The 23,087-nt window shown below is 44.0% G+C and overlaps 1 protein-coding gene and 1 pseudogene across 1 annotated transcript; one reads left to right on the top strand and one right to left on the bottom strand.

Annotated features, from left to right (window-relative positions):
• Positions 1-1,573: 1,573 nt before the first annotated feature.
• On the bottom strand, positions 1,574-21,649 carry LOC144105574 (tryptophan 5-hydroxylase 1-like). Its single transcript, XM_077638695.1, has 12 exons — positions 21,452-21,649; positions 16,579-16,752; positions 14,815-15,121; positions 12,638-12,738; positions 11,753-11,820; positions 9,797-9,946; positions 8,856-8,902; positions 8,014-8,149; positions 7,038-7,164; positions 5,651-5,746; positions 4,090-4,223; positions 1,574-2,657 (listed from the first exon to the last, which is right to left on the bottom strand). The coding sequence occupies exons 1-12, from the start codon at positions 21,569-21,571 to the stop codon at positions 2,471-2,473; spliced, it is 1,647 nt and encodes a 548-aa protein (XP_077494821.1). The 5' UTR covers positions 21,572-21,649; the 3' UTR covers positions 1,574-2,470.
• LOC144105797 (U2 spliceosomal RNA) lies at positions 19,924-20,078 on the top strand (annotated as a pseudogene).
• Positions 21,650-23,087: the final 1,438 nt, after the last annotated feature.

Raw genomic sequence — 23,087 nt, 5'->3', positions numbered from 1 at the left:
AGTACAGCCTTGTTCGCAGCGATGGTACCCATCCGCACTATAGCATGTCCGATACCTTCGTCATATACTGAACCATTAATAGCCTATTCAATATGTACGACGAGGCAAAAAAATGTGCGAGATGCTGCCTGATTAATTTTGGCCACAAAGGGTTCTTTTGCTTGCACAGAGCGAATTCAGTGCAAACAGAATAAATATCTATTTGCTGCTAGTTCCCTTTCGCATGAATTGAAAATTTGAGAGATGTGATTACCTCTTGAAAACTAGTTTAGTGAATTTTGTGTTCTATTTGACGATAAAAAATGAGACGTGTCGAAAGGTGCTTGCGTCAAATGTGATCTTTATTTCGTAATTTCGAGACAAACACTTAACCAGATGTGCAACAAGATAATGACATTAAAGCTTCCGGAATAAATACGGCGTTCCACAACTAAAACTTAAGTAATCATTTAACCCGCATTTAACAGGCTTCTTTGTACGCATTGACAATAACAATTATAACAAAGTGTCTGTCGTTATTTGCAGCTATTCAGAGCGAAGAGCAGCCCAATACAGATTAAGTGACTAACGAAGAAACGGAGCGGCTATTTTCGGTTTGCTTGTCAGTCTCAATAAAATTTTCATTGTTCAATTTTATTGTCTTTTCTCGCAATTAGGAAACACGGAATTTCTGGATTTGGATATACAAATCGACTGACACGTAAGCAGAAAAGGTAACGCGCCCTGAACTAACTGTTATTTATGTATTAAGACTAAAGTGGTTATAACATGTAAGGTTTAAGACAACAATTAACGGTGCAGCGTTCCAAGACTGCAGTCCTAGAATACGCCTTCAATGGGTTATTTTTACAGCCTTTGCGCTATGTGGAGATCGCTAGAGAAGCAGTTCAGATGTAATGTATTTCAAATCACCCGATGTTTTCAGGATATCGATGATATTCGAAGACATTTTTTTTTTAAATGAAATATTCTAGATTCTTTATGCGCAACCTGACCTTCAGCGAAAGACATCTAAGAGCAAACGAAGGGGCCACTGAAGGCAAAACGACTCCAAAAGTTATCCTAGCCATAATGCACAAGATACATTAGTAGCGATTTTTTTTATCGAAACTCCCAAGTCAATGCAGGTATATCGTTTCCCCCGAATTAATATACCTCTCTATTTTAATGCCGGATACTCATTTATGAACCCTTGAAACGCAAATTTGATTTGGTAGCGAATTTATTATCCTCTGAATATTTTGAGACGGTGGGTGGGTTCTATAGACAAGGGCCCCACGTGTTTTTGAAGTAGCGCTCATATTATTGGTATCGACATTGAAAGCGCCTTCGGTGTGATCGAGAAGTGTCGGATCTTCGCTCATTACGGTGGTACTGGAGTTTTATAGTTTCTCAGCAGGCTTTATGCAACTTCCACTGCTGTCACCATTAGGTTACAAGGCTATGCGAAGTAGTTAAGTATTTGTGATCTCTGAATGCCACATATGTCGTTGAATTCGCGTGCTGTTTTTGTATTGTTTTTGTGTGTTTTATTGAATTTCTAAGGTAACACGTTTGGGGCGGGGGGGGGCACACCAATCACACAGCTAAGATAACAAGGAGAGAAAGGGTGGTACACGTTTGTTTACGGAACCTCACTCACACATCGAACTGCTAAAGTCTACGTGAGAAAATGTGACCTGAGGGCCACGGTACCTGGTTAGCAAGCTAGCGCGGGATTCAGTTCATGCTTTATGCATGTTTATTTTTCTACACAATTTTCCTCTTCCTTTTCACTAATATGCAGGCAGACTGTAGCTACAAACAGACAGTTAGGCCCTGGCCTACGATCCAGCTGATTTACTACTAATTTTCAGCCGAGAACAAACTCTGCGTGTTTTTTTTTAATTTATCGGCAGCTTCAATCTAACGTAACAGCCGCACTCTAAGCAGGAAATATTATCAAAGGACTTGTCTGCAAAAAACAAGTAACGTCCATTTCATTCAATAATTCATTTACGAAATTCACGCTCCAAAGTGACGACATCTCGCTTTCAACTTTTTTTCTATTTTCTTTCGCTTGCGACACAACCTATTTTTCTTGTTATTGTCGTTTATGACCATTCGTCCTGTACCCTACCACAAGGAAAATTCTCCTACGAGTAACTACCCCTATCCAAGTAAATTTGCGCTTTAATATTTCCTCACATTTTTTACTATCGCTTCGGTATATTCGTTTAAGAATTCAATAAAAATTTTAACAACCACTGAGGCTGCAATACGCCGGTCATTGAAATCCGTGATTTGGTGTTTACCACCGACAATTATTCTGTATTAGTGTCGAATAAATGCAGTATATGCTTAGTCGTATCTTCAATAGATAACCGTAGAATGTTTCGAAAGCCTACTTCTTTCTCCCCCTTTTCTGGTAAACCTCTATTCGTAAACTATGCAATGGAGACTTCTTTGTCAGCCTGCGGGCAAAACGCTCTCAGCGGTTCAGACTCTCCGTGTCGGAGACCTTCAGTTTGCTCAGCGCGTTGGTGACGATGCAGAGATCTCCCTTCAGTTCGCTGACGATGTTGGCGATTTTGCGGGTGTTGGTGAGAACGTCCACAGTCTGGGTGTACGGGTTGTAGCGCAAGCCAAACGGGCGCTTGATGGTCTTGGCAAATTCCCTGGAAGAGATGCACAAAAAAATTGGCAGTGGCTTAACTTGGCTAGCCCTAGAATTCAGCGAAAAGCAAGCACGCTTGCTAACCGTCTGAGGCTCGTCCATGGCAGCTCCGTTACACGCTCGCGACAGCCGTTCTATATACACCCATACGACCACGTGGCTATGACGTGGTATCATATGGTCTTACGACACCTACGTGATGACATCGGATGTCACCACTTGGATTTATCTCACCCCATCGAATGTTCTTAAGGTCAAATGTCAACTCAAAGGTCAAAAAATGTCAAAGGTCAGAAGTCAACTCAAAGTCAGATGTCAAAGGGCAACTAAAGGTCATGACTCAAGCATTCGACACCATAACTGGCAGATAGGGTCCCGTATGAGATATGCCGCCAGTTAAGGTTATTCCTGACCTTGGTTAACCGTTTCACCTGTCTGCTTAAGGTAAGCAACAATGCGTCTGCCTATAACTATTAAATCAGTTAGCATGGCACATCCTGAAACAAGGAACCAACTCATTTTTTTAACATATATGGTAGAAGATGTGCAGCAAAAATCAGCACGTGGATTAGAGGCCTTCTCCTGTTTGAAAGGACAGTGATAATGGCAGTGTCGATGCGATTACTCCACCCATGAACAAACGAAGAAGGCTAAGTGACGCGGCACTCAGAGCTCTTTTTAAACCTTTCATACCATTTCTAGATGTAGCGCTTCCGTAGCACTTTCCTCGAGAGTCTTTAAATGGCCGCACATAATTCTTCGTGTTTCATTTCTTGGAATGTGTATTTCTAAATTCATGCAAGAAAATGCCAGCGGTTGGAGGTCACGAGCGCGCCTTTTCGGCTGTGATTACATTGCCATTCGGCAATTGCACAGTTGCCGAAAGAAAATTTTCTTCGTCGTGGCTAAATTAGTAAATCAAATACAAATAAAATGAGATGAAGACTACAGTTAATGGATCACAGGCTTTTCGCTGTTTCTTGCTTGCCCTTGTTGTGAACTTCTCTTGAGATCTCATGAGCTGAAAACAAAAACTTTGTTTATATTACAAGATCTTTCTTTTCTGCAGCAGTTGTTTCAAACGCCAAGAAGGTAGTTGTAAGTGAAATTTATTGTTACAAAAGTCATTTACACATAATCGTAATCGGCGCCTTTTGACTGGCTTTGATATAATGCTATGCCAAAGGCTGCTACTAACGAAACAAGATATTATCGCGGTTAACCAGTACTGAATGAAAATGGTGTGATATAGTATTGAGGCAATCAGTTATTTCGCTATGATTACTTATTTTATTGATGCGATAAGAAATAAATTAGCATGAACTCATTTGAAGCAAAGCGGACAAATCAGTAATTCTAATTTTCTTGACAAATTACAGGGCATCGCGAGACATAAACACAAACACTCGTAACGCAGCAAAGAGGAACCGTACCTCATTTGCAGCTTCGCTTCGTTGAAGCTTTCGGTATAGAAGTAGACATTCTGGAAAGCCGTGATGATCGGCTCAGTCTCAATCGTAATGGCCGGGTCAAAGGCAAGCACATTCGCTTTGTCGGTAAGGGCATGCTGCGAATGCAAAAGGGATTAACAATTGTGATTGTCAACAGGACATTCCTACCGTTCGTCAGCGCAACATCAACTTGGTTGGCATGTGGGATTCAACTTGTTGAAGCTGCACGTGGAGCTATGAGGGACAATACGCGGAAAGGTATGTGATGTTCGCTTCCTTCAAGAAGACAGGAACCCGTCACAGTACTGTTCAGGACATTGTCTACCCGAGTGGAAACGGGACGTGCAGAAGGGATGCTGCACGCCTTCCTTTAGCATTTCTGCAGGACACTGATGTTGTTTCTAAATGGTGACAGCAGGAACGGACTATGGCCTACTGTGATTGAATGTGTGTGTAGATGGTGTCTTCCGGAGTGGATTACGTTATACTGTGAGTGAATGTGTGTATGGATTGTGGCACTGCAATGGCCTATGTTCTACTGTGACTGGATATGTGCACTGACGGTGACTTCTGGAGTGGACTGAGATGTGGACTGTCTGGATTGATTGTGTGCATAGATGGTGACTGTGGGCTATGCTATTATGTGTGCTATTATAAGAGACTGTGCGCATAGCGGGGTAAATGCGACAGGCTTTAGGACATTATTAACATAGAAGGGATGCTACGGTGGAGCAATTGCCGGAAGATAAAGCAAGGCTAATCCAACCTGTAGCATTCAACACCTCAACTCAACTATGAGGGACAACGCATGGGAGCTTTCGCGCTTGCGCACCATAGAAACACGGCTGCCGCAGCCGGGATTCAGTCGCAGTACCTTGGAAGCAATAGCTGATAACTGAGCCTACTGAGACATCTCGACGTGATCCTCAGAAAAAAAAAATCTGGTCAGGATTATATCGTAAAATCATTCAATTATCAAATTAAAAATGTTTACTTTTCGGAACTGGAAGAAATCCCAGCTAAAGTTGTTTCTTCAAGCTTTGTGCTTTATGTATAATGAACACAATGGACCATGCGAAAAACAAATTTCTAGAGAGGGTGTGCCAGGAAGTAAGATTAGCCACCGTGTGACCAAAGGTCATCTTGCAAACTTGAGTGTAACTCGGGAGCGAACTTGCCTAAAAGGTAGTCAGCCGAGTAGCTAGGTAAAGCTAGTTTCCTCGGCAGAAGTAAAGAAAACATGTTTCGTAGAAAAATGCTGTGGATGTTTCGGTTTGATTCGGGCTTATAGTAAACACGTAACTTTAGTTACTTGAAAGAAAAATTTTACGCTCTACAGCTGTGCAAAATTTTGAATGCTTTTGTATTGCTTTTTGGTCTGGAACTCAGATTGTTCTTTCTTTAACTTTTCGGCCCGAAAAGTAATTTGAATAAACAAAACGTTAGGATAAACCCGGGTGTTTTAGTCATACACCGATGCTCGAATGAACACTGTAAGCAACAGAAAAGCAGCGGTACTGGATTGCAATGAAGGCATACTCACGCGAAGTTCAGCAGCTGAGGAGAGCAAACCAGCTCCGTACACCTTCATTTCACCATTTTGTTTACACAGTCCGAACTCCACAGTAAAGAAGTAACACTGAGAGAAATACAAAATAAAAAAGTGTCAGTGAGTGGAACCTTTAAAATATATTTTAGGGCGGTCATATTAATCCAGGAAATATATATCGCATGATGAAAGATTAGACATAAGTGGCGTCACGAAATATGCATCAGCATCCCAAACCATGTATACAGGGAGTTCAGCCATCTATTCTTGAAAAAAAAAAGTCGCGAACGATGCATACGGGTATGGTTCCTCTGCAAGTTCAGGTAGCAATTTTTTGGGAGTGCGATTTCACTACGCGATATAATCAATCTCGAATCTAATAATAATGTAAAAAAAAACGCTTTAAAAGTCAATGGTATCATTTCCGAAGATCCTAAGCCAATGTTTTCAGGTGTATTAGCTTTTCAATTAATCTGTGACAAAGAAAAATTTGCTACTGCAACAAAAAAAGGTGAAGGAGGACATTCGGAACAACGGGCCTGTTTCATGAAGGCCATGTTCAAGCAACCACCCTCATTCAGCTCCAAACGCACGCATTCCCAAGCCCAGCAATACTAGTTAAAATTCACCCAAAAATATACTCGGCAGAATGCAAAAGCTGTTGCGGAAAGTATGCCAGCCTCAAACACATCATGTGGGTAAGTAGTAAGAACGTTTTCAGCCAAATAACCACGGAGGAGATGTGAGAGACCTCAATGCGCAGCTCGGACCTGCGGCAGCAAAAGTTTCTCGCAAACAGCGATGTCGCTAAGATCCAAGAAGTCACGGCTACTAGAAGGCTACGTGTGCCTGAAGGCAGCCTTCCCCTTCAAAGACGCAATGTTTATTCTCTCTCTCAACTTTTGTTATCGACATCTAGCGCTTAATTTATGCAACTCCTCAACTTATTGGGCGAAATATCACTAAAGGGAGTCCAAGAAAAGTAAGCATGCAAACACAATGCTCGGGAAATATTCTTTCTTTTATTTACTTATTTATTAACAACTACTGCGGACTTTAAGTCCAAGGAGGTTGGATGTAAAAGTTCGCAAAACAAGCAGCGAAAAAATCGATGAAACCAAACAATTCAGTAAAATGTTGCTCGTAATGTTGTCAAGGTTTTGTATTTTAACGTGAAGATGAGAGGAGATGAGATTGGGGTTGGCAATCTTTCTGATTCTAAAAAAAAGACGACTAAAGGATGAGCATGCAGTTAAGTGAAACCTAATCGCCCAGGCGTAACTACGTAGAAGTTTCCCCAGTGTCTTTTTGTCTTTTCCGGATATATAACGCTGGAGAGAAATGTCGCCTTTGTACTCGCAGAGATGTTTTTTTTTCTCACCGTGGCGAGCTTATCTATCTCATCGTCTGAGGCACCGAGAGAAGCCAGTCCAAGCTCCTGCGAGAACTGAGCAAAGTTAGCGTCGGCCAGCATGGGGCAGTGGCCCAGAATCTCGTGGCAGCAGTCCCTGAAAAAAAAAATCAAGTCGACTTAACTTATTTTGCTTTCTCGTACATTCAAAAACTGGTGCACTGGGAATAAAAAAAAACTGCCCCGGAAAAGTTCGCGCTCCTCACATGCACAGCAATTCTCAAGCAGTAAACTGCTTGCTAATAAAAATAAAAGGTAGTATTCTTTGATGAATGAAGCCCGGTAAGAAGCTATGAGCTATATTCCGATACAAGTAAAGAAAGAAAGAAAAGAGAAAGCGGCTTTTACCCGTCAAAGAACCCCCTTCCAGCCAATGGCGTCGGCCGATTCTCGTGAACCTGCTAGCGTGACAATGCAGGAAGTGGCAGATGAAAGGGGACAGTCCCCTCCCAGCATTGTCATGCCACTCCCTGCATTGTCACGTTAGCAGGTTCATGAGAATCGCCCGACGCCATTGGCTGGAAATGGGTCCTTTGACGGTGAAAAGCGGCTTTTTCTTGAGTTGTATTCGACTATACCAGTCCTTATGGGATACCCGGCGTTTGCAGAATTTAGATTCTAGGACCGCGATCTCACCGCGTTTTAAGGCACATAAGCCGATTTTCTGCCGCCGCAGAAACTGAAGAAAACAGTTGTCAGCAATCGTTATAGACCTTCTATTAATCGATATGCAAGAGCGTTGTCTACAGTCTTCTCTTTTCCCTCGAATTTAATCTATTTCCGCCTCTTATTCCCCTTTCCTACCCGGTGCTTGGTAGCCAAATGGGGACTCGTCCGGTTAAGCTCTTTGCCCTTTCCTTCTCTGCTTGCTCTCTCTGTGTTGCTTAATGACGTATATAGAACTGTGTACGCTGTCACCCGAAACCCTCAACAGAGAACAACTCACGGTTCTGGCGTGTAGAACGGGTCAGAACTGTGTCGAATGTACTGGGTGCAGTGAAACACGCGGAATGCCAGCCCAGCCAGGAAGTCTCGGGCGGACAGGTAGCCCGCCACTGGTCTCAGCTGAAAGCCTGTCCTGTCTGAAAAGCACAGGCAAAAGAACACGGCGTTGAGACTTCTTTCGCAGTCATATCCAAATGTCGTCGGAGAATCATTTGCATCATTGAGCATATCATGGAATGGGGGTTCCTTATGGTTTTATACAGTTAGGTAAGAAAGTTTATAAAAATTTACTGTACATTTATTTTTATCCATCGGTTTCCCTCAACACATGCCGAGTGATTATATTTTTGTCAATCCCACTCAATTCTTTCTCTTATATCATGTATGACCTACTGACTCCAAGCAGATCATTGAAAGGCCCTATTTCTGCCTTATCAAGATTTTTTCTATAGTGGTTGTACAAGTTATGACCAGTTATGACTGCTTCTAACAGGAACAGGTCCCTGGTTCGTTTTTTGCTCCTAAAACGCTTGAATGAGCAAATTGGGCTTAAGTGAACTGACGCTGCCTACATTAATTTCGTAAAGATACCATCAAAAGTACAAAATGCAGCATCTGGAGTAGGCAGTACCGCGCCTTCCCCCAAATCTAGTCATTAAAATTTAAAGCGACTACAGTAGATACATTATGTGCCTAGTCATGCATTACCAAAGGCGACGAAAAGTTTACGAAGCAGCATAGAATTTTTAGCTCAACCTTGTTTAAAGTCGTAGTAAGTTGTTTTCCATCCTCGCCAGACTTAGTGAATGACAGAAAAAACTGATGACATAAATCAACACTTACACTTCAAGAACTGACTGACATCGTCCAGCTGAGGTATATTGTCTTCTCTGTAAAATAGCAAGATCCATAAACACAGGTTACCACTTGCAGAGAAGTGTGATAAAAGGCGCATATCTGTGCGCCCAAAGCGAAGATGTGTTTACTAAGCACTTACAAGAAGGATATCATAAGAAGCGTATCTTAATCCTGACTCCATACATGGCAGGGCAAACAGGCTTCTCTTGTTTATCTCTAAACAACTTTGTCATGCGCAAACTTCGGTAAATCTATCCAAGCAAATTTATTAGTGATGTCTCCTGCCCTTACCCTCTACCCCACCCCGTCCACGTGGGGGGAAGCAGGTTGTCGTATCTGCTTTGGTGCATTTTCATTGACGAGCAGGTTTGCATGACAATGATGAATAGTGAGAAAGTTATTACGTGATCCAGTTGTGCTGACTTCCCCGTGTTTTTAATTAACCCTAATTTTACTCCCACGACGAAATTGTAAAGTGGGAGAAAACCTTGCCTTTACAGCTGTTGTTCTCAACATTGTTATCATCATAATCAATATTAGCTGTATTATCATCACTAGCTGAATCCACTCAACTAAGCCTGAGGACATCATCATCATCATTAATGTAAAAAGATCTCTTTAAGAGATCTTCAATCATTGCGGCTCTTCGCCGGCATCGGCAGGTCATCTCCTTACAACCTGTGTAAGCGAATCATCCCGTCTCAGCTTTGGACGTTATCATATCCTCCTTCTTTTGGAGTCCAATCAATACGCCAATCACACCACTGCTTATTCAGTTCGACGATTTGCTGCCGATGCCCACTAGCTCTTTTTCAAAATTGAGTTCAAATTTACCCAACTCGCCTTGGCTCTTCGATCCATCGCCGTTGTAGTAAGCGCAGAAAAAAAAGTAAATCGTGTGCGAATCGAAAACAGCGCTAGCTCGCCTGTAACCGCAGTACTTGATGAGCAGGCGGAAGTTCTCCAGGAACTCGGAGCAGGCGTGGGTCTTGTACAGCTGGCTCAGCTCCCTGAAGACACGACCCCACGTGGTGCGTTCTTCGGGGGTGTACTCCACGCGGGGTATCGGTGCGCCGCTGAAGAGCAAGAATATGTGTGCGCCATCAGGCATCAACCGAACGCCACTTAGGAGTAGGGAGTATCTCTAGATTCTTTTCTATGTTCAGCTAGAGTAAACAGCTATAGCACAAATCAAGTGTCTATACGCAAGGACCCCACAAAATGTACCGCAAAAGCCCGTGTATGACACAAAATATCCACGCACAAATGAGGCAAGGTCTTTTTGAACAGGGCAAGGCAGGAAAACAAGATTGAAAATACAACCTCGAAGTAGTGGGTGCTGTACTGCAGCAGAAATGCGCTCCCAAATATGCATGCGCTACCGACTAGTGACGAATAATGTTCATGTATATTATGCTCCCGGAGAGAGCAGAGTTGCACGAAAGTCCACTACTGATCCGGAGTTCCCGGGTTCGAACCCGACCGCGGCGGCTGCGTTTTTATGGAGGAAAAACGCTAAGGCGTCCGTGTGCTGTGCGATGTCAGTGCACGTTAGAGATCCCCAGGTGGTCGAAATTATTCCAGAGCCCTCCACTACGGCGCATCTTTCTTCCTTTCTTTTTTCACTCCTACCTTTATCTCTTGCCTTACGGCGAGGTTCGGGTGTCCAACGATATATGAGACAGATACTGCGCCATTTCCTTTCCCCAAAAACCAATAATAATTATTTTTATTATTATTAAGTCCACTAATATGTTCCAAGCGCTGCGCGTGTGAAGTCGGCTCAGCCGAAATTGATACTCACATGTATTTCGTATATTTTTATTTGTAATAGTGCACATTACCGCCCTACCCTATCCCTGCTTTCTATCGCTCCCCCATTTCTTTCCCTGCCCTTTTTCTCACGCTAGTCGCAGCTTAAATTCTTCTGGTTTCGATGGCAGAGGCCGCGGCTAGCAACAACTTTTCCTTCTTTTGTTATTGTTAATAATAAAGAGCCACTAATAAAAATAATAATTACTAACAAAGGGGCAGTTTTGAGGCACTCCTCTTCCTTCCAGTGGTGGCTATATAATACCCCCTCAGTCGGATAACAAAGCAGACTGCGCTCAAGATGGGAGCGGGTGACCCCCTCCGGCTCAAAAGTTGGGTACGATCCGAAGCGAGGTGAAACATTTGACGTCACAGTGGGATCACGTGATCGCCGCTTCGCGAATAGTACTATGAACGGCGCGGGGAAAACAGTCGCGCAACTGTGCTCCCTGCAGGAGCATGTACAGGAACACTAGTGACGAATTACCATGGCGTTTTCCTGCTCTTACAGGATCTCGCACAAAAGGACAAATACTCTCTCTTTAGTTTCCCCTTTTTTTTTCATTCTCATCTGGATAACACATACACCTTATCCTGCTGCCTACGGAGCCGGGTATGCAGTGTCTACGCTATGCTTGCTCTGAATTGCTAACACATAATTGGCACCGCGAAAATCTGCTTTGCACGTATTAGAGCGCCCGGGTTCGAACCCGACCGCGGCGGCTGCGTTTTTATGGAGGAAAAACGCTAAGGCGCCCGTGTGCTGTGCGATGTCAGTGCACGTTAAAGATCCCCAGGTGGTCGAAATTATTCCGGAGCCCTCCACTACGGCACCGCTTCCTTCCTTTCTTCTCTCACTCCCTCCTTTATCCCTTCCCTTACGGCGCGGTTCAGGTGTCCAACGATATATGAGACAGATACTGCGCCATTTCGTTTCCCCAAAAACCAATTATTATTATTATTACCACGTATTAGAGCGCAGTTTTTGTATTACAGAAGCAGTAAAAGCAAGCGGACGTTCATCTACTGTGAGTGTGGCTCCGCCCAGCGTCAACATCGTTACTACTTACTATTTGTACTGCATGGCGACGTCAGCGAAGAACATCCGTCTCTGTCTGTAATCCGGGTCCTTGAAGCCCTGAAATTGGTGACACAAAGTAAGGCACGGGGAAGTCACTGAACAAGGTAGTTTCAAGTCCACAGCACAAAACAACAAAAACAACATTAGGCGAAACACAACTACGAAATGTGGCAAGGTTTAATACACTCAGTGCGAAGTGACCGCCAATAGTCATCGTACATGGAGTTCAAGCATTGTTGGGATATAGGAACACCAACCCAGTGATAACTCCATAAATATTAGTGCCACACACTTTTTTGTTTTTCTAAAGTTTTTTCATGTCGACAAAAAATATCCTCAAGGCGTTTTCGCCTTCAGTACTGTGTAAATAATGAACATGTACAATATTAGAAAAAAAATTTGAAAATTGGAAAATTGTAAGATAATCTTCAGGAAATATTGCAGGTAATGGTCCATTCTTCTGATATGTAGCAAAGTATTTCTTTTAAAGTGTTTCCACCGATCGCATCGAACAGTTAAGGTTGCCATAGAAAACCAACAGGGGACGATTTTGAGGATAGCAAAAACGCTAATATAAAAAAAGTGCAATACTGCCGTCGGGTTATCTGCGGATATGTTGTTTGTTATAGTGAAATCTTACATTATATGAAAAAAATTGCTTTTATAAACAATTTTCCGCTCAAAAATGCTTTTGTCCAGAATGGTTGGGTATGATTCGCTTTTGTGTGTGAAGATGGCAGTTTTATTTGATATTGCGGCTACCTGCACTTTTGTTTGTCGTTCAAGGGGTGCTTAGACCAGGCCCTTATTTCACGACAAAGCACTCTGCACACGAGTCCGTGATGGTAAAAAAAAAAAAAAAGAAAGCGCTCACTGGGTGATCGGCGTCTAGCTCTGCTCCGTACATGAGCACCTTGTTGGAGGTCTTGTCCAGGTCAGAAATCTTGCGAGGGAACCAAGGCATCCCTGCAAACTCTGCAAGAGAGTATGCGACCTAAAGGAAGTATCAAGGCTCATGTTTAGGCATTGAGAGAGCCCTAAGTGGCTTAAACATACTTCATTCTTTTCGCAGGTATTATTTAAAAAAAAGTCAATTCTGAAAAGCAGAGAAGTATTGCTGGCAGATAAAAAAAAAAACAAGAGAACGATAGAGCCTTGTTTCAGTAAACTGTGCGGGAAAATGCATATTCGTGTTCTTGGCTCTGTTCCGCGTTTATTGTTTCTTTTTTATCCAGTGACAACATGCCTGATTTGTTTGCAAATATGTCCGAGATTCTTGGACAAAAATTTTGAATATTAGAAAACTGTAAGATACTGATTGGAATATTGAAGATAATGGCTCATTCTTCTGATAATTGGTTGTTTTTTTTTCTGCGCGGGGGGGGGGGGGGGTGGATGGAAATGGCGCAGTATCTGTCTCATATATCGTTGGGCACCTGAACCGCGCCGTAATGGAAGGGATAAAGGACGGACTGAAAGAAGAAAGGAAGAAAGAGGTGCCGTAGTGGAGAACTCCGGAATAATTTCGAGCACCTGGGGATCTTTCACGTGCACTGACATCGCACAGCACACGGGCGCCTTAACGTTTTGCCTCCATAAGGCACCCGTGGGCTGTGCGATGTCGGAGCACGTTAAAGATCCCCAGGTGGTAAAATCTTTATTTTGTAGTGTTTCCATCGGTCGCATCGAGCAGTTAAGACTGTCATAGCAAACCAACGCGGAACGCTTTTTAAAAGCAAAAAACTGCCACCCTGCCGAAGGGAGATCTGCGGATATATTGATTGTTATATTGAAATCTTACAATGCATGAAAAAATTGCGTTCGTAAACTCTTTCCCGTCTGATAAGGCTTTTGTCCAGAATTGCTGGGTATGCTAGAGCCGCTCTGAAGTGTTTAGGTATAATTTAGAAAATTAATTCTCCTTATTACAGGCGAAACGTCTGAATTGTCGCCAGAGGAAATGCCGTCTTGCACAGCCGCTGCTTAGACTGGTAACAAAATTTGCCTCCGATTAGTCTCGGAGACGTTCATTTCTACACGCTTTAGCTGACAGCCAGCCTGTATAAACTTTAGATCTATAGTTGCTGAGCTGCTTCCTGTAAATAAGGCAAACAGCCCGCACCGATGATTTGAAGCGTTTTTCGCAAAACTCCGGCCACGGCATCGCCATGGCAATGGTCAACACCAAAGCGGTCACCATAATTAGCGACTCCAAAGTCGCTACAAACAATTTCACCAGGGGTATGATCACTAAGGAGAAATAACGAATCCTAAGGCATAAAGACTGGAACCAAAGAGAGGTGGAACTAATATGGGCACACTCGGGGAACAGGGGAAACGAGTTGGCTCACAGTATAGCCCGAGGTTATGTCAGCCGAGCAGTGAGCCAGGTTGAGTCCCCCAATTTCACGAGATGCATTCACATCCTTTCAAGACTACACTAATCACTTTAAACTGGAAAGGAGGATATATCCGCCACCAGACAAGAGGCTCGACAAAAGGCAGGAGGTAACATGGAGTCGGCTCCAGACGAGAGCCTTCTTTAGCCCGTCAAAACTAGCTCACATGTACCCAACACAATACAATCCAACTTGCAAAGAATGCGACGAGATAGCCGGATACTACGATCACATTCCACGGGGCTGCAAAAAGGCGCCGCCACCGGCGGACCTACTACCAGTGCCTTCTCTAGAGCGGTGGGAGGCTATGCTGGCCAGCTCAGGCCCGTTGACACAAGTCCGGGCCACTGAGTGGGCTCACAAGATCACCGGGAACCACGGGCTCGAGGCCATCTAGTATGTGCCCACATAGGGCTCAATGCTGACAATAAATGTTTTCCAATCCAAATCCGACCACGCTCATATGACATAAGGCTTGACCGACGCAAAGGGGCTAATTCGAGAAAACAGGCGAGTTGCAGAAGGCGGATATTATGTCATTGTAATGAAAGACATTGGATCCAAATAACGCTCAGGCAACAACAGTGATCCATCAACGATATAGGGAAAGCGCTGGGCATACGTGCTAACAAGGCATGTTTAGACACCTCACCGGGTAGGTCGTCGATGCACAATGACTCCCCGGGGATCAGGGTTGGTCCTCCGCGCAGGACAGCAGGCGGAGATGGCACGGGAGTCTCGCCGCAGCAGCCGTTGCCGTCCCTGGAGGAGTCCATCAGTAGCTGGCCCTTGGAGGAGTAGTACTCCTTCAGCTGGATGCAGTCCACCTCGTGGTGCAACGCGTGCACCACGTCGTCCATGGTGCCCTGGTCGCAGTCGACACCCACGAAGATCTCGTACTGCTTCGGGTTGACGCGAGACTTGCGTGACTCGATGTGTAGCACGTTCACATTCTTCTCCTGGCAGAGAGAGATAGGTAGCGGATGGAGCTGGATGTAGAAAGAGGATGTCTACTCCTGCGCCCCGATTCGTTTCTTGGTAGTTATGCATTTGACTTAGTTTCTATACGCGGCCATTCCAGCATGCTTTTTTGTTGCTACATGTCCTACATTCTTGGACAAAAATCTTGAATATTGGAAAACTGTAACGTGCTGATTTGGAAATATTCAAGGTAATGGTCCTTCTTCTGATATGTAGCAAAATATTTCTTTTAAAGTCTTTCCCCCTTACGAAAACTTCTTTAGACACTCTTTAGATTGTCCATGGACTTTTGTTCGTAATGTCTATAGGCTATCTGTAGACAAACCTTAGAGTACAGTCTATAGGCAATACAAATCCTATGAACAGTCTATAGACGATCTATAGATTTATGGTCGTACACCTGTAGTAGACTTTTGTAAATAGACAGTCTGTAGACTATGCTACAGACAAAAATAAATATCTATAGGAAGGAAATAGAGTCTATAAAAAGTCTATAGACTGTTCAAAGACCATTTTTGTAAGGGCCATCGCTCGCATCTAGCAGTTAAGTCTGCCATATAAAACCAATGGGAAACGCTTTTGACGATAGCAAAAACGTAAATAGGAAAAAAATGCTAGCCTGCCGACGGGAGACCTACAGATATATTGGTTATTATGGTGAAATCTTACAATATATTTAAAATTGCGTTCACAAATTCTTTCCCGTTCAAAATACCTTTGACTAAAATTGTTGGGTATGTACGCGCAACGAGAAATCGGTTGCAGTTACTTTGTTGAGATTTATTATTATTGTTGTTGTTCTATACCTGCCATAATGCATGTACAAAGATTCATAAGTGAATTAAGTCAAAGGCACCTCTGCTGACTGAAACAAAGTAGATGACGTTGGATGAGCCGGAGTTGGCTTCACTATTAGTGTACACCTGGCATGCCCAAGGTTTTATAATGTGCAACGGACGCCGTGAACGGCCATCATATTACGCTGCTGAAACGTTTATGCGCAAGAACTTCTGAATGTTTATTTGAAAAAAAAAATAATATTACTCTACATATAAAGCTGACAAACCACACTAAGTTCTGAACTTCCAGACAAAATTAAACTTCGTGGACATGCTTAGACATTTACGAAAATTCAAATGAAAAGATTAAAGCTCTTTCCATCACCTGTTCGTGCGCACTCCACCGCTGAATTTTATGCTCTTTTTCTGGGAGGGTTATTTTTGGTAGCGAATAATCTTAATCAGGCCTCCTACCTCTCTGGAGGCTGATGGTCAATAAGAAAACGCGGTTTATTTAATTCTGTGAGGATTTTGTATTTTTCCCGAGCCACACGAAAACCGATTACCGCGCTGGCATAGTTTGTACTCTGTCTGATACTCGGGACAGTTCAGAAAGAAACTGTACACTGTACTTCTGACTGCACATGGACGCTTACCTTGAACACCCTGAGAGCCCTGACCAGGCCGCCAACTTGGTTCCTCAGAGAGAATACCACGGCGGAGTTCTCCTTCGGGTCCTCGGTGGTGCCGTTGCCTTCAATGGGAGTCTCTACCTCCGGCACCTCCGGCGTTTCGGCCTCGAGTGGAGCTTCCTTCATGGATATTTTGCTCTGCGAACATTGCGTAACATTAGTACGTTGGACTTAACGTCCCAAAACTGCAAGTGTGGTGAGAAAGGCGCAGTAGTGGAGCTCTCCGGATAAATTCCGAGCACCTGAGATTGTGCAACGTGTACTGACATAGCACAGCACATAATAGCTTTTGCATTTTATCTACAAAGCTATACTGCAACGGTGGCTTAAATACGATCCTTCCTTGCAGAAATTTTTAGACAGTCTATAGACTGTCCATAGACTTCTATAGTCTATAGGCAATACAAATGCTATAGACAGTTAATGGACAATCCATCAATCAATTTATGGCAATACACTGTTAATAGACCTTTGTCTAAAGACAGTGTATAGACTATGAATAGACAAAAATATCTAGGAACGAAATTGAGTTTATAAGAAGTCTATAGACTGTCTATAGACCATTTTTATAAGGGCTGCGAGCTTTGGCTTAGTAGCCGAACACCAAATCCACTTAGCCACTGTGCTGAGTCGCGTCATTGTAGACGAGTCAGCAAAGCCAGACAACTGACATTTACGGTGAAGTGTTTCTACAGAACCGTAATGAAGACATTGGGGGACATTTGAATTACCCTAATGGCGCAAAAAGGCAAAGCACTGAACAACTGTTCACTTTGAAGAAAAAACAGCCTGGTGTGTGGCGGTCGAGAACCACGTCGTTGTTGGACAGCTTGCCAAGAACAGTTCCATTATCAGAATGGTCGCTTGCGGGTATAATTGATTCATTGTAACTCCTGTAGGAGCGCAAATAAGGAAGGAATGACGACAGAAACAGGGTGAAAAGTGCGCTCTTTTCAGTTCCTCTTGTCGTCCCTTCCTAATTTTCAGTCGCTTTGTTACGTAAGATATGCTTATTATCATCCTAGCGTCCCGGCGGTTACATAAGTCAGAGGTAACGCTTGCATGTCTAAGCAGCTTCTTACAAAAAGCCTTGGAACCACGCGAACAAAGGAAGACAATGAATTATTGGAGAAACAGCACTACCAAACCATTGCAAAGCAAGTTCATACTTTTGAGCAACTTTCACACTACTTTTTTTTTTTGCAGTGAGAATTTAATATCTGCTCCACAATACAAGTATGCACGCGACATCTTTCACAGCATGCGAATATATTCGTCTGAAAGTAAAAGACAAAGAAAAAAGGGGATTGTCACGGGGGGGGGGGGGGGAGGGGGGGAGGAGGCCTCCCAAGTCTCAAGTGTCGAGCCAGAAGCACTTGCTGTCGAAGCGGTCGAGCAATCGTCGTCCCGTCCGCAAAATTACGTCTTGTCGACGTCTTCTTGGTATTGCCACCGTTTGCCATAAGAGGGCGCATTGCTCCGCGAGGCCGCGACAGTTGCCGAGGATACAATCCCTACACCCACCGACAGAGGAATGCGCTTCCTAATTGACGGCACGATTAGGGGAAAAATGGGGACACTGCCTCCTCACCGGAGCCAGCTCGCGGGGAAAGGTCGTGACATATCGGGGTTACGCGACATACCCGACCCTGTATATAAGACGTCCACGCCTGAACGGCAAATCAGTTACTGGACACGTGGCTCCATCGCATTCGCGGAAGTGCAGTAATGGGTGCATGGAGGTAGATTAAAGCCGCAGATCTCTTATGTCTCTTTTTACGTCACGACACGGTTCTTTCGAAAGTGCATTTAACAAGGAAGCTATATCGAAATTCTGGACTTTTGCGGCAGGCAGAAATGTATAAGGGGTATTTGGAAGCACTAGCGGATTTGAGGATTGGTGACCTCCAAGTTTCGGTGTTAAGTTTGTAGCCGCAGGGGACGCCAAAGTGAATGTGGATATTATATGAACATCAAATTGACGTCAAGTAAACGAGCCGGCGAATGTACGTGAATTTGAACGCGCCTATATAGACAAAAAGTTATATCCCAAAAATAGCAGTCTAAAGGATTTTCGGAGGCCTAACAAATTTTACAAACAAATGGCGTACATTACGTAGAGTGTTTGGTAAGCGGGTACAGAAAAAAAAAGATGCAGTGAAGATGATAGTGATGATAGCGAAAATATGTTATTTTGATCTTCACATACATCGAGCGCCATACAGACATGGAGTCGCGGAGTTTACGTTTAGTGTCGATTTCGACTGTGCTGCCACTTGGTACGATATGACCCTAAACCTGTAATGGATTTTTTTAAATAATTCTTTTCAAGTCGCCTAAAAGATCCGTTTCAAGGGACAACAGCTATTTCGTTATGACTTCTGTCGATTTGTTGGCAGTGAGGCTGAAATTTTTACCGAGGGAGCTCTTGCCAAAAAGCAGTGTGTAGAAGAACGATGATGACGAATTTTCTGACGCAAGTGTAGCTTTGGACAAATAGTGCAATGGTACAAGGCATTTTTCGTTTCAAAAGGTGAGCTAATTTCCGAACAGCTAATTCCGAACAGCTAATTTCCATGTTTCAAAGTCCCGTACAAATTATGGCCACCAAATGTTGACATTTGTGATACCGCGAGTTCTAAATTCTTACCCCCCGCTACTTTCTATGGCACTATAAAAACGAAGTGACCAGAGTTATAAAAGAGCTGTGCAGGATATGCTACTTTCGTAACAGTGCTGTATAAGTAAACACCTTTGTTTCTTTTTTGGTAAGCAATTCTGTATATTACTACCAATTTAACTTGCGTTTTCTGTTCGAAGTCGGTTGCTGTCAAATGGTTTGAATGCTTATTTTAATTTCGTTGTATTGTTTTTGTATAGGAGGGCAGGCCTTAGTCAGGTGTTGTTTAACGCCTTTTGCCTGCTCGTCCTTGGTTTACATATGCATTGTAAACAAAAATAAACCAATAAAAAAGATAATAGACCCATTTCCAAGCATTTCACCCCGGACAAGCCGAGCATCAGGCCAGGGGAAAGCTTTTACCCATTGTAAAACCGGTGGGTACCTGGAGGCTCTGGGGATCGAACTCTTCCCCTTCAGCATGCGCGGCGGATGCTCAAACCACTAGGCTACGTCTTTGGTTACTTCCAAGAATAAATTTCCTGACTAAGAGTAACACTATCTGTCCCCAGGGTACATCTGAAAATCACAACATAGAGAAGACTTGCCGCTTACTTGTAAATTACGATCCGGTTTCAAGAAGGCCTCTAACGTCAAAGGGAAGTGCTTTTTAGGGAGCAGGCAAGCTCAGTGCTCCCTAACAGACTACTGATCTGATACGGGTCCTGTTTAGACCCAAGATATTAAAGTTATTTTTGGAATGCGGCGGAGTGCTTGAAGCTTGCTTCCCCTCCGCCACGGGTTGGCCCGGTATGGCACTGCCTCCAGGATCGGCACATAAAAACAGACTACTGCCGAGAATAAATGTTAAATAGCTGCTTACACGATTTGACGAATTTCAAATCATTAAGTCAGAAATGTTCCTTATTCAGCTCCAATGAAGAAATTGGTCACATGAATATAAGATGTGCTAATATTTACTTTTTGTACTTGAAATCAGCCCTTCTGAACTTCCTTACAGTTCTGTTTACACTGAAGTATGCCTCCTCTTTGTAGTCCGATACGCAGGCGATATGCGCACGTCAATGACGAAGAACTTGTCTGGTTTCTGTAAACGGGCCCGGCTGCGGAAAACATACAAGGGAACTACACCCCCGTGTTAGCGTGAAATTTCGCCCTGCGCGATTCTAAACATTCCCCTCCACCTGCTCCTTCTCAAGAGCTTGCTTCACACAAAGAGGAAAAAGAGATATAAAGTACTGACGCATCAGTTTAAGCGACTGCTATAAGTCCCCAGTGCTTTTAAATTGTAATAAAAAGTGACCTTTAAAAAGTCGATAGGGTATGACATGCTCATGTATCACATTAGGGCAACTAAATGCGAGCAGATTTTGAAATGGTACTCCTCTGTACTCACTGGTGCGGTGTCCCGTCCAACAAGTTTATAGCTGCTGTTTGAACTAAGTTTTTGTGGTCGCCCGGTCATACTGTCGCCCTCAGATTACCAACCCTAGACAATTTGTCCTGACGCCGACAAACCTATAATGCAATTAATGCAACGTTTGATGGATCAGGACCTACGCCTGCTGCGTCATCCAAGATGAGAAGGTACCCTACAGTGGCTTGGCACAAGATGTTGTCTGCCGTGCAGTCTACTGACTGTCATCATGTGCCAGATCGCGACATCAACGCGTGTTCTGAAATAAACACACTGCATTCAAAATTTGATCACAGTACAAAACGACAAGCAGAACTTCGTTGAAGTGAGTAAAAGTTGGTTAGTTCTGTTAGGTTTATTCGTACATAATCAATTAAGGCCTCATTCTCAAATCGGTGGGTTCACAATGCAAAGCGCTTAGGAAGACTGAAATGATGCAAGAGGCCAAAATGAAAGCTTCCATTAAAGCCACCTTTGCAACGCTTGTAGCTTCCAGTATTTCTCATAAAAACGGCTTAAGAAAACCTTCCGCCTTTCTTAAATGCAGAGGTGAGTTCTTTGAAATATTTACGTCGAATATGATAATGGTACTTTCAAACGAATCAGAGAAAACTAAGATAAATTAATTAAATTCATTATTTATGAGGCCATTCAGTGACATTAAGCCAGGAAAGCAACACGTGCTTTGCCATGCTTCAAGATTAGCGATGGCCTCTCAGTAAATCGGATTGGTAACTGACATTGAGACGTCCAGAAAAGAACCCTAGCCGTGCTCTCACCTTTATCTCTTCGATAAAGGAGTCGGGAAAGTCAGACAGGCTAGCCATGGCCGGCGTGCTGCAACAGCGTCTGCTCTGGAAAAGTTTCCGTCTGCTCAAAGAGGTCGCACCCGTCGCCATTTTGTTCGACCGTACCAAGGAACTAAAAGCACTGTGCGGGTTGCGCTTCGCCTCAAGTCCAGAGCCGGGGAGACTGCGTGCGCTTCTAGTCCCAGTGACCACCGATCGCAAAATGCCTTCGACACCCACTTATCAGTTCCTTATAGCGACCGTTAGGGCCCATCCTTCTCCCTCCGTTTTCACCCCACCCACTTCCTCTCCTTTTTTCCCGCGAACTCTTCTTTCTCCCGCCAATTTTGGGGACGCGTCGTGGCGTTCGACGTCACCACTGCTGGAGCGCCACCTAGCTGGCGCCTGCGGTGTTCTTCGTTGGCTGTCGCCTGGAGATTGCGAGCTGTTGAGAGGAGGATGTGGGGGAGGGTTGTGGGGCCGGGCTCAAGGGGGCTGCGATACAGAATGTCAATGACGATGCCCAGTCCGGGTCCCCCCTCATCCCTTCCATCCCCTTTAACCGACTCGCAGCCGGAGGGAATGCCTTCGCAAGTGGAGTGGACGTGTGCTTCGTTGGAAAGAACGTATACCTTTTCAGATGCGCGAGCTAGAATAGTGATTAGTTGAGTTCAGTTGCGCATTACAAGGTATGTAATATAGTTAGTGCGTTTCGTGCGTGGCCACGTATTCTCTGCGTATGCACGAGTAATTCGATATCAATCGTAGGGGCCTTCATCCGGTAGTAAACGCAATCTAACTAATGATGATGATGATTTTATTCCTGCAGTTTCTGCATACGGAATTAATGCCACGCCGCAGAGTAGGGCTCCGGATTATTTTCTCTCCCTGCTGGACGTTATTAACGAGCGCAAAAATCGCAGCACTCAAGCTTTATTACATTTCACCTCCATAGAACTGAATTCTTTCCTGCCGGATTCGATACCACGACACCGTGCTGGGTGGCAGGGTGCCAAAGAAAGTGAACCACCACTGGGAGATTTTTTTTAATGGCATTGACAAGGCATCAACGACTTTTAATCACTATCTGTAGTGCGCAGGTACAAAGCCACTCCAAAACGAAGTTGGCTACAGACGTACTTCGTTAGTAGTGAATTGACTATGTAATGATGTCGGGTGAGAAATCATAAATCGCTCCTCCGCAGTGTTGTAGTGGTTTGAGCATCCGCCTCGCATTTGAGAGGTGCGGGCCTCGATCCCAAGTGCCACCGGGTACTCACCGGTGATACAATGGGTAGAAGCTTTCCCTTGGCCTGGCGCTTGGCTTCTTTGGGATGAAATGCTTGGGAAAGTTGAGTAATGTGAAACACCTTGTACTAGCGCGCCCTTTTTCAAAGCTGCCCTTGCGGCATAAAAAATCGTCGTCATCATCACTGAACAGCGTACTGCGCAAGTATGTGTTAGTGCATCTTATGGAATATGGTGGGCGTAGTTGGCAGCATATTTTCTTTTAGTCCATTGTTTTAACGCGATAGCGTTAAAGGTCCCATTGTCTAGAAAAATGCCAGTGTCGGCGTTGTCAAATCACGAGCAAACTCTGGCAGGTGTTCCCTAGAGAGCTACCTAG

Source organism: Amblyomma americanum, chromosome 9 (assembly GCF_052857255.1).
Source record: "Amblyomma americanum isolate KBUSLIRL-KWMA chromosome 9, ASM5285725v1, whole genome shotgun sequence".
NCBI classification, from domain to species: Eukaryota; Metazoa; Arthropoda; class Arachnida; order Ixodida; family Ixodidae; genus Amblyomma; species Amblyomma americanum.
Note: the sequence above shows the minus strand (reverse complement) of the source record. Positions and strands in the feature narration are given on the sequence as shown.